Source organism: Scyliorhinus torazame, chromosome 19 (assembly GCF_047496885.1).
Source record: "Scyliorhinus torazame isolate Kashiwa2021f chromosome 19, sScyTor2.1, whole genome shotgun sequence".
Lineage (NCBI taxonomy): Eukaryota > Metazoa > Chordata > Chondrichthyes > Carcharhiniformes > Scyliorhinidae > Scyliorhinus > Scyliorhinus torazame.
In genome coordinates, this window is record NC_092725.1 from 25,389,113 (window position 1) to 25,401,407 (window position 12,295).

At 52.2% G+C, this 12,295-nt stretch overlaps 1 protein-coding gene across 3 annotated transcripts in view; it reads left to right on the top strand.

Moving 5' to 3' along the window:
• Positions 1-12,295, top strand: part of LOC140396061 (3 beta-hydroxysteroid dehydrogenase type 7-like) — an 80,272-nt gene that overhangs the window by 10,275 nt on the left and 57,702 nt on the right. For all 3 annotated transcript variants that reach the window (XM_072484159.1, XM_072484158.1, XM_072484157.1), the window contains exon 3: positions 3,897-4,052. In XM_072484159.1, the coding sequence (XP_072340260.1) occupies positions 3,897-4,052 (156 nt within the window). The remainder of the gene's footprint in view (positions 1-3,896; positions 4,053-12,295) is intronic.

Consider the following 12,295-nt stretch of genomic DNA (forward strand, 5'->3'; position numbering starts at 1 on the left):
CAAAGTATCTTTTAAGCATATTCACATGACACACTCGGTGAGTCTTCCTTCTATCTGGTGTTTTTACCACATAATTCATCTCACTTAATTTCCATTCAATCTGATACGGTCCACAAAACCTAGCTTTTAAAGGCTCCCCTACCACTGGTAACAACACTAAAACTTTATCCCCACTGGCAAAACTACAAACTTTCGATTTCTTGTCCGCTACCTGTTTCATCACATTTTATGCAACTTTCAAATGTTGTCGAGCCAATTCACCTGCTCTATTTAATCGTTTCCTCAAATTTGACACGTAATCCATTAGTGTAATTTCCGATTTCTCACCCACCAATTTTTCCTTAATCAATTTAAGTGGTCCTCTTACCTCATGACTAAAAATTAGTTCAAAAGGACTAAATTTGGTGGACTCATTAGGTGCATCCCTAATTGCAAACAATACGAATGGAATTCCTTTCTCCCAATCCTCTGGATAATCTTGACAATACGCCCTCAACATTGTCTTTAATGTCTGATGCCACCTTTCTAACGCTCCCTGCGATTCTGGATGGTACACAGTTGATTTAAATTGTTTTATTCCTAAGCTATCCATAACTTCTTTGTATAACTTTGAAGTAAAATTCGATCCTTGATCCGATTGTATTTCTGTGGGTAGTCCATAGCTAGTAAAGAATTTAAGTAACTCCTCCACAATCCTTTTAGCTGTAATATTACGTACTGGAATGGCCTCTGGAAACCTAGTAGACACATCCATTATAGTCAAAAGATATTGATTCCCACTTTTTGTTTTAAGAAGCGGTCCTACACAATCGATTAGGACCCTTGTAAAAGGTTCCTCAAATGCTGGGTTTCCCTATCACTTGACATGTGTGACATGATTGACAAAATTTAACTACATCTTTATGTAGTCCAGGCCAATAAAAATGTTTCTGAATTTTAGCTTGAGTTTTCATTATTCCCAAATGACCTCCCACTGGTACCTCATGTGCAACTCGCAACACCTCCTTTCTATACCCTACCGGCAATACTACTTGATGAACATCTGCCCACTTTTCATCCGCCTGCATATGTACAGGTCTCCATTTTCTACATCTTTCTGTTGTAACTCCGCCAATTTTCCTGAACTAAAAATATCCGCCTCATCCTCCACTTCTTGTTCTTTTTCAACCATCTGATCAAAAATTGTTTCTGATAATTGAACTTCAACTTCATCTTCACTCTTTGATTTCTCCTCTTGTTTTAACCTGTGACTTTGCGACTGGGTTACTACACAATCCGGAAAAATCCCAGGATATTCGTCCTTCAACCCTTCAGTTGACTGATTTTCCATTGGCTTATCAACCACAGTAGGCATCACTCCCAACTGCGATCCAGTTATATCATTACCCAAGATAAACTGTATTCCTGGACAAGATAGTTTGTCTATTACTCCCACTACCACTTCACCACTCTTCACTGGACTTTCCAACCTTACCTTATGTAATGGAACGCTACTCCTCTCACCCTGAATTCCACATATTACCACCTTTTCTGGCAACATTTTTCCCAAACTACATAATTCCTCATCTCTTACCATTAAAGATGGACTAGCCCCTGTATCTCTTAAAATTGTGACTTCTTTACCTGCTCCTCCTGATACTCATGTAAACTTTACCCACACAAGTAAATTCTTTAAAGACATCTGTCACCTTCTTAACAATTACTTCTTGATCAGGCTGTACAATCGTTTGCACCTCCTTCGCTTCCCTTGGGCTTTCCTTTACCACTCTAACAAACCCCACTTATCCTGTGTTACCACATCAGCCTTCCCAGTGCTTTTCTTCAACCACCAACACTGTGACTTTACATGGCCTAGTTTATTACAGTGAAAACATCTGAAACTTTTCATTTCTTTTCCACCCTCCTGGATTTCATTTTTAATCTGAGGTACACTCTCTTTGTTGTCTCCCATCAGATCACCTTTACCTTTACCACGTGAGTATTTCTCATGTCCCCAGTTTCTATCCCTCACCGGCTGAAACTGATGTCGGAAACCAATCTTTGATTGATGAACCTTTCATAACCTTTTCTAAACCTTTGTCTGTAAGCTTCAGGCACTAGCTCACATGCACTTAAGATGGATTTCTTCACCTCCTCATACGTCCCAGATACCTCCTCCGGTAGTGATGCAAACACTTCACTAGCTCTACCTACCAGCTTTGTTTGAATCAGTAACACCCACATGTCCTGTGGCCATTTCATTTGTTTAGCTACCTTCTCAAATGAAATGAAAAAGGCTTCCACTTCCTTCTCGTCAAACCTTGGCAATGCTTGGACATATTTAAATAGATTCCCACCAAGCCTTCGACTATGACGCTCTTTCTCACTATCCTCATAACTATCATCCAACTGTACGTTTCCCTTTACGTCTGCCAATTTTAACTGATTGTCATGTTTCAGGGCCATTTTCTGAAGTTCAAACTCCCTCTCTTTATCTTTTTCCCTGATCTGTATCTCCCTTTCTTTTTCTTTTTGTTCTGCTAGGGCTATTCTTTCTTTTCTCCTCTCTTCTCTCTCCTTTTCTTTTTCCTCTCTCTCTCTTTCTCTCTCTTTTTCCCCTCTCTCTTTCTCGTATTGAAGCCGCTTTAATTCTTTCTCATGTTCCATTTGTTTAATTTGCAACTGAATTTTTGCCATTTCCAATGAGTCAAACTCTATCTCAGGCAACTTTAAATGCTTCGCCACTGCCATAACTACCTCATCTTTTTGCATTTTGTCAGGTAATGTTAACTGCAGTGTTTTTGCCAGACCCAACAGCCTGCATTTAGTCTCTGCCCGTAAGGTACTGCGTGTGACAGTCTCCACCCCCAAAAACGTCTGAGCCTCTGAAAGAGCAATTGTCCACAACAGTCTCCCCACTTAAACTAAAATATCACACCGTAAAAGCAACAATCCTTCACTGTCTTTAAGTTCACAAAAGCCAATCCAATAGATAGACTTTTATCCCGGACGAGCCCCCAATTGTTATGGGAGAGGCGTTTTCCGAACCCCAAAATGTATCATGGAGTTCAACCAACCTCCCCCTTTAATGTATTGTTGCTTTAGAAGCACACTGCTTGTTCTCCAGGTGTGGTATTACAATTATGGACACGTGTTTTTTTAAACACAAAACAATGTTTATTTCATGAACTCAACTTAACCTTTTAAATAAACATTGGATCACTTAACACCCCTTACTTCAAAGATAATCCCTTATAATAATACAACACTAAATAATCCTTCAGTTATTCCTTTCAACATCCAAGAGACTTAACACCTTTAAACATAAACACATCAGGTTAAAGGCTTTACTATTATGAGTTTAAATCACCCAAATGATCCTGAGATAGTCTTTCATGGCAGAGATCACAGCAGATCCAGCTCACTGCAAACACAGGCACACCCAAGCTCTTTTCCTCAAAACTGCAACTAAAACTGCAAAATGGCTGAGCTAAAAACCCAGCTCCACCCACACTCTGACATCACTGCATTTCTTAAAGGTACATTGCGTAAACATCCAATTCTTAAAGGCACTCTCACATGATACAGGTCTGTGGGGAGAGCGGGACAGTGGGATTAGTTTGGGATTGATACAGGGCTGTCGGGAGAGCGGGACAGTGGGATTAGTTTGGGATTGATACAGGGCTGTGGGGAGAGCGGGACAGTGGGATTAGTTTGGGGATTGATACAGGGCTATGGGGAGAGAGCGGGGCAGTGGGATTAGTTTGGGATTGATACAGGGCTGCGGGGAGAGCGGGACAGTGGGATTAGTTTGGGGATTGATACAGGGCTGTGGGGAGAGCGGGACAGTGGGATTACTTTGGGATATGGACTCCTGTTTTGCAGTTTATCTTTTTCTTTCTCTCTGCCCTGATAAGACACAGTCACCGTGACAATGATACAGGGAGATGTCACAGACCGTGACCAATTGATAAGAGCGACTGCGGGTGTTGATGTCATCATGCACGTGGCCAGTATAGTCGATGTGTTCAACAGCATTCCAGAGGCCACAATGCAGAAGGTGAATGTCCAAGGTAAGACCCTGAGGGAGCGCCGCACTGTCAGAGGGTCAGTACTGAGGGAGTGCCGCACTGTCAGAGGGTCAGTACTGAGGGAGCACCGCACTGTCAGAGGGCCAGTACTGAGGGAGCACCGCACTGTCAGATGGTCAGTACTGAGGGAGTGCCGCACTGTCAGAGGGTCAGTACTGAGGGAGTGCCGCACTGTCAGAGGGTCAGTACTGAGGGAGTGTCGCACTGTCAGAGGGTCAGTGCTGAGGGAGCACCGCACTGTCAGAGGGTCAGTACTGAGGGAGTGCCGCACTGTCAGAGGGTCAGTACTGAGGGAGTGCCGCACTGTCAGAGGGTCAGTACTGAGGGAGTGCCGCACTGTCAGAGGGTCAGTAGTGAGGGAGCGCCGCACTGTCGGAGGGTCAGTACTGAGGGAGGTCTGCACTGTCGGAGGGTCAGTACTGAGGGAGCTCTGCACTGTCAGAGGGTCAGTACTGAGGGAGCTCTGCACTGTTGGAGGGTCAGTAGTGAGGGAGTGTTGCCCTTTCCGAGGGTCAGTAATGAGGGAGCGCCGCACTGTCAGAGGGTCAGTACTGAGGGAGCTCTGCACTGTCAGAGGGTCAGTACTGAGGGAGAGCCGCACTGTCAGAGGGTCAGTACTGAGGGAGCTCTGCACTGTCGGAGGGTCAGTAATGAGGGAGTGTTGCCCTATCCGAGGGTCAGTAATGAGGGAGCGCCGCACTGTCAGATGGTCAGTACTGAGGGAGCTCTGCATTGTCGGAGGGTCAGTACTGAGGGAGTATTGCCCTATCTGAGGGGCAGTACTGAGGGAGTGCCGCACTGTCAGAGGATCAGGGCTGAGGGAGAGCCACACTGTCGGAGGGTCAGTACTGAGGGAGCGCCGCACTGTCGGAGGGTCAGTACTGAGGGAGCGCCACACTGTCGGAGGGTCAGTACTGAGGGAGTGCCGCACTGTTGGAGAGTCAGTATTGAGGGAGCGCCACACTGTCGGAGGGTCAGTGCTGAGGGAGCGCCGCACTGTCGGAGGGCCAGTTCTGAGGGAGAGCCGCACTGTCGGAGGGTCAGTGCTGAGGGAGCGCCGCACTGTCAGATGGTCAGTACTGAGGGAGTGCCGCACTGTCAGAGGGTCAGTACTGAGGGAGTGCCGCACTGTCAGAGGGTCAGTACTGAGGGAGTGTCGCACTGTCAGAGGGTCAGTGCTGAGGGAGCACCGCACTGTCAGAGGGTCAGTACTGAGGGAGTGCCGCACTGTCAGAGGGTCAGTACTGAGGGAGTGCCGCACTGTCAGAGGGTCAGTACTGAGGGAGTGCCGCACTGTCAGAGGGTCAGTAGTGAGGGAGCGCCGCACTGTCGGAGGGTCAGTACTGAGGGAGGTCTGCACTGTCGGAGGGTCAGTACTGAGGGAGCTCTGCACTGTCAGAGGGTCAGTACTGAGGGAGCTCTGCACTGTTGGAGGGTCAGTAGTGAGGGAGTGTTGCCCTTTCCGAGGGTCAGTAATGAGGGAGCGCCGCACTGTCAGAGGGTCAGTACTGAGGGAGCTCTGCACTGTCAGAGGGTCAGTACTGAGGGAGAGCCGCACTGTCAGAGGGTCAGTACTGAGGGAGCTCTGCACTGTCGGAGGGTCAGTAATGAGGGAGTGTTGCCCTATCCGAGGGTCAGTAATGAGGGAGCGCCGCACTGTCAGATGGTCAGTACTGAGGGAGCTCTGCATTGTCGGAGGGTCAGTACTGAGGGAGTATTGCCCTATCTGAGGGGCAGTACTGAGGGAGTGCCGCACTGTCAGAGGATCAGGGCTGAGGGAGAGCCACACTGTCGGAGGGTCAGTACTGAGGTAGCGCCGCACTGTCGGAGGGTCAGTACTGAGGGAGCGCCACACTGTCGGAGGGTCAGTACTGAGGGAGCGCCGGACTGTCGGAGGGTCAGTGCTGAGGGAGTGCCGCACTGTTGGAGAGTCAGTACTGAGGGAGCGCCACACTGTCGGAGGGTCAGTGCTGAGGGAGCGCCGCACTGTCGGAGGGTCAGTGCTGAGGGAGCGCCGCACTGTCGGAGGGTCAGTGCTGAGGGAACACCGCACTGTCGGAGGGTCAGTACTGAGGGAGTGCCGCACTGTCGGAAGCTCAGTGCTGAGGGAGCGCTGCAGTGTCGGAGGGTCAGTACTGAGGGAGCGCCGCACTGTCCGAGGGTCAGTACTGAGAGAGTGCCGCACTGTCGGATAGTCAGTACTGAGGGGGCACCACACTGTTGGAGGGTCAGTACTGAGGGAGCGCTGCACTGTCGGAGAGTCAGTACTGAGGGAGCGCCGCACTGTCGGATGGTCAGTACTGAGGAAACGCAGCACTGTCGGAGGGTCAGTACTGAGGGAGTGCCATACTGTCGGAGGGTCAGTACTGAGAGAGTGCCGTACTGTCGGAGGGTCAGTGCTGAGGGAACGCCGCACTGTCGGAGAGTCAGTATTGAGAGAGTGCCGCACTGTCGGAGAGTCAGTACTGAGGGAACGCCGCACTGTCGGAGGGTCAGTACTGAGGAAACGCAGCACTGTCGGAGGGTCAGTACTGAGGGAGTGCCGCACTGTCCGAGGGTCAGTACTGAGGGAGTGCCGCACTGTTGGAGAGTCAGTATTGAGGGAGCGCCGCATTGTCGGAGGGTCAGTGCTGAGGGGGCGCCACACTGTCCGAGGGTCAGTACTGAGGGAGTGGTGCACTGTCCGATGGTCAGTACTGAGGGAGTGGTGCACTGTCCGAGGGTCAGTGCTGAGAGAGTGTTGCACTGTCCGAGGGTCAGTGCTGAGGGAGTGCCGCACTGTCGGAGAGTCAGTACTGAGGGAACGCCGCACTGTCGGAGGGTCAGTACTGAGGAAACGCAGCACTGTCGGAGGGTCAGTACTGAGGGAGTGCCGCACTGTCCGAGGGTCAGTACTGAGGGAGTGCCGCACTGTTGGAGAGTCAGTATTGAGGGAGCGCCGCATTGTCGGAGGGTCAGTACTGAGGGAGTGCCGCACTGTCCGAGGGTCAGTACTGAGGGAGTGGTGCACTGTCCGATGGTCAGTACTGAGGGAGTGGTGCACTGTCCGAGGGTCAGTGCTGAGAGAGTGTTGCACTGTCCGAGGGTCAGTGCCTAGGGAGTGTTGCACTGTCCGAGGGTCAGTACTGAGGGAGCGCCGCACTGTCGGAGAGTCAGTACTGAGAGAGTGCCGCACTGTCGGAGGTCAGTACTGAGGGAGCCCCGCACTGTCCGAGGGTCAGTACTGAGGGAGTGTTGCACTGTCGGAGGGTCAGTACTGAGGGAGCGCCGCATTGTCAGTGGGTCAGTACTGAGGGAGCCCCGCACTGGCCGAGGGTCAGTACTGAGGGAGTGTTGCACTGTCGGAGGGTCAGTACTGAGGGAGTGTTGCACTGTCTGAGGGTCAGTACTGAGGGTGCGCCTCACTGTCCGAGGGTCAGTACTGAGGGAACGCCGCATTGTCAGAGGGTCAGTACTGAGAGTTATGGGCCAGGGCATAGAAACTCCAAAGTATATTATGACGTCTACCTGACCTACAACCTCTTTGTTGAATTTGGCTGGGATGAGCACGAGCCTTTCCTTCAGGTGTGATTCATCAGTCTCCCCACTTGAATCAAAACAAGCTTTATTCTATGAACTTAGTTAACAAATATATATATCAACAAACAGAAACATATTTCATCAATTACAAACATACCCCAGAGTAGAGGGGTCAATTACTAGGGGGCATAGGTTTAAGGTGAGAGGGGCAAAGTTTAGAGAAGATGTACGAGGCAAGTTTTTTACGCAGAGGGTAATGGGTGCCTGGAACTCGCTGCCGGAGGAGGTGGTGGAAGCAGGGACGATAGTGACATTTAAGGGGCATCTTGACAAATACATGAATAGGATGGGATTAGAGGGATACGGACGCAGGAAGTGTAGAAGATTGTAGTTTAGTCGGGCAGTATGGTCGGCACGGGCTTGGAGGGCCGAAGGGCCTGTTCCTGTGCTGTACATTTCTTTGTTCTTTGTTATAAAGACCCGACACAGCTGCAGTAATCTATGTATAACACTTAATGAATTCCCCCTTAACTGTTCCAATTCATAAACAAATCCAATAAACCAAAAACCTCTATTCCAGGGGGTGGCCCAGCACTCTGCATTCTCACTTGCATAAGACTGGCTTTTCCTGAGATTCTGATCCCGTCTCACCAGCAGGTTTAAACCCTTCTGGAAAGCAAACTATATCTTTTAAATTACCAAAGCAGGTGGCTATAACCAATGGTTCTTTTACTGCAACAACTCTTAAAACAAAAATATAGAGAGGCAGGAAAAAACACTTCTTTCTACTTCGGAGACCACAGCAGTCAAACTGAAAATGAAACTTAAAAAAAAACAACTCAGACACAGCTCAGCTCCACCCACGCAATGACATCACTGAACCAATGTAATAAGACAAAAACCTTTCTTAAAGGGGTACTCCCATGTCTTGAGGGAGTGTCGCACTGTCGGCGGGTCAGTAGGTCGGAGGGTCAGTACTGAGGGCGTGCCGCACTGTCAGAGGGTCAGTACTGAGGGAGTGTCGCACTGTCAGAGGGTCAGTACTGAGGGAGCGCCGCACTGTCGGTGGGTCAGGGCTGAGGGAGCAACGCACTGTCAGAGGGTCAGTACTGAGGGAGTGCCGCACTGTCAGAGGGTCAGTACTGAGGGAGCACCGCACTGTCAGAGGGCCAGTACTGAGGGAGCACCGCACTGTCAGATGGTCAGTACTGAGGGAGTGCCGCACTGTCAGAGGGTCAGTACTGAGGGAGTGCCGCACTGTCAGAGGGTCAGTACTGAGGGAGTGTCGCACTGTCAGAGGGTCAGTACTGAGGGAGCACCGCACTGTCAGAGGGTCAGTGCTGAGGGAGCACCGCACTGTCAGAGGGTCAGTACTGAGGGAGTGCCGCACTGTCAGAGGGTCAGTACTAAGGGAGTGCCGCACTGTCAGAGGGTCAGTACTGAGGGAGTGCCGCACTGTCAGAGGGTCAGTAGTGAGGGAGCGCCGCACTGTCGGAGGGTCAGTACTGAGGGAGGTCTGCACTGTCGGAGGGTCAGTACTGAGGGAGCTCTGCACTGTCAGAGGGTCAGTACTGAGGGAGCTCTGCACTGTTGGAGGGTCAGTACTGAGGGAGTGTTGCCCTTTCCGAGGGTCAGTAATGAGGGAGCGCCGCACTGTCAGAGGGTCAGTACTGAGGGAGCTCTGCACTGTCAGAGGGTCAGTACTGAGGGAGAGCCGCACTGTCAGAGGGTCAGTACTGAGGGAGCTCTGCACTGTCGGAGGGTCAGTAATGAGGGAGTGTTGCCCTATCCGAGGGTCAGTAATGAGGGAGCGCCGCACTGTCAGATGGTCAGTACTGAGGGAGCTCTGCATTGTCGGAGGGTCAGTACTGAGGGAGTGTTGCCCTATCTGAGGGTCAGTACTGAGGGAGTGCCGCACTGTCAGAGGATCAGGGCTGAGGGAGAGCCACACTGTCGGAGGGTCAGCACTGAGGGAGCGCCGCACTGTCGGAGGGTCAGTACTGAGGGAGCGCCACACTGTCGGAGGGTCAGTACTGAGGGAGTGCCGCACTGTTGGAGAGTCAGTATTGAGGGAGCGCCACACTGTCGGAGGGTCAGTGCTGAGGGAGCGCCGCACTGTCGGAGGGCCAGTTCTGAGGGAGAGCCGCACTGTCGGAGGGTCAGTGCTGAGGGAGCGCCGCACTGTCGGAGGGTCAGTACTGAGGGAGCGCCGCACTGTGGGAGGGTCAGTACTGAGGGAGTGCCGCACTGTCGGAGGGTCAGTACTGAGGGAGCGCCGCACTGTCCGAGGGTCAGTACTGAGGGAGTGCCGCACTGTTGGAGAGTCAGTATTGAGGGAGCGCCACACTGTCGGAGGGTCAGTGCTGAGGGAGCGCCGCACTGTCGGAGGGTCATTGCTGAGGTAGCGCCGCACTGTCGGAGGGTCAGTACTGAGGGAGTGCCGCACTGTCGGAGGGTCAGTACTGAGGGAGCGCCGCACTGTCGGAGGGTCAGTACAGAGGGAGTGCCGCACTGTCGGGGGGTTAGTTCTGAGGGAGAGCCGCACTGCCGGAGGGTCAGTGCTGAGGTAGCGCCGCACTGTCGGAGGGTCAGTACTGAGGGAGTGCCGCACTGTCGGAGGGTCAGTACTGAGGGAGCGCCGGACTGTCGGAGGGTCAGTGCTGAGGGAGTGCCGCACTGTTGGAGAGTCAGTACTGAGGGAGCGCCACACTGTCGGAGGGTCAGTGCTGAGGGAGCGCCGCACTGTCGGAGGGTCAGTGCTGAGGGAGCGCCGCACTGTCGGAGGGTCAGTGCTGAGGGAACACCGCACTGTCGGAGGGTCAGTACTGAGGGAGTGCCGCACTGTCGGAAGCTCAGTGCTGAGGGAGCTCTGCAGTGTCGGAGGGTCAGTACTGAGGGAGCGCCGCACTGTCCGAGGGTCAGTACTGAGAGAGTGCCGCACTGTCGGATAGTCAGTACTGAGGGGGCGCCGCACTGTTGGAGGGTCAGTACTGAGGGAGCGCTGCACTGTCGGAGAGTCAGTACTGAGGGAGCGCCGCACTGTCGGAGGGTCAGTACTGAGGAAACGCAGCACTGTCGGAGGGTCAGTACTGAGGGAGTGCCATACTGTCGGAGGGTCAGTACTGAGAGAGTGCCGTACTGTCGGAGGGTCAGTGCTGAGGGAACGCCGCACTGTCGGAGAGTCAGTATTGAGAGAGTGCCGCACTGTCGGAGAGTCAGTACTGAGGGAACGCCGCACTGTCGGAGGGTCAGTACTGAGGAAACGCAGCACTGTTGGAGGGTCAGTACTGAGGGAGTGCCGCACTGTCCGAGGGTCAGTACTGAGGGAGTGCCGCACTGTTGGAGAGTCAGTATTGAGGGAGCGCCGCACTGTCGGAGGGTCAGTGCTGAGGGGGCGCCACACTGTCCGAGGGTCAGTACTGAGGGAGTGGTGCACTGTCCGATGGTCAGTACTGAGGGAGTGGTGCACTGTCCGAGGGTCAGTGCTGAGAGAGTGTTGCACTGTCCGAGGGTCAGTGCTGAGGGAGTGTTGCACTGTCCGAGGGTCAGTACTGAGGGAGCGCCGCACTGTCGGAGAGTCAGTACTGAGAGAGTGCCGCATTGTCGGAGGGTCAGTGCTGAGGGAGCGCTGCACTGTCAGAGGGTCAATGCTGAGGGAGAGCCGCACTGTCTGAGGGTCAGGGCTGAGAGAGCGCCGCACTGTCGGAGGGTCAGTGCTGAGGGAACGCCGCACTGTTGGAGAGTCAGTACTGAGGGAGCGCTGCACTGTCGGAGGGTCAGTACTGAGGGAGTGCCGCACTGTCGGAGGTCAGTACTGAGGGAGCCCCGCACTGTCCGAGGGTCAGTACTGAGGGAGTGTTGCACTGTCGGAGGGTCAGTACTGAGGGAGCGCCGCATTGTCAGTGGGTCAGTACTGAGGGAGCCCCGCACTGTCCGAGGGTCAGTACTGAGGGAGTGTTGCACTGTCGGAGGGTCAGTACTGAGGGAGTGTTGCACTGTCTGAGGGTCAGTACTGAGGGAGCGCCTCACTGTCCGAGGGTCAGTACTGAGGGAACGCCGCATTGTCAGAGGGTCAGTACTGAGAGTTATGGGCCAGGGCATTGAAACTCCAAAGTATATTATGACGTCTACCTGACCTACAACCTCTTTGTTGAATTTGGCTGGGATGAGCACGAGCCTTTCCTTCAGGTGTGATTCATCAGTCTCCCCACTTGAATCAAAACAAGCTTTATTCTATGAACTTAGTTAACAAATATATATATCAACAAACAGAAACATATTTCATCAATTACAAACATACCCCAGAGTAGAGGGGTCAATTACTAGGGGGCATAGGTTTAAAGTGAGAGGGGCAATGTTTAGAGGAGATGTACGAGGCAAGTTTTTTACGCAGAGGGTAATGGGTGCCTGGAACTCGCTGCCGGACGAGGTGGTGGAAGCAGGGACGATAGTGACATTTAAGGGGCATCTTGACAAATACATGAATAGGATGGGAATAGAGGGATACGGACGCAGGAAGTGTAGAAGATTGTAGTTTAGTCGGGCAGCATGGTCGGCACGGGCTTGGAGGGCCGAAGGGCCTGTTCCTGTGCTGTACATTTCTTTGTTCTTTGTTATAAAGACCCGACACAGCTGCAGTAATCTATGTATAACACTTAATGAAGTCCCCCTTAACTGTTCCAATTCATAAACAAATCCAATAAACC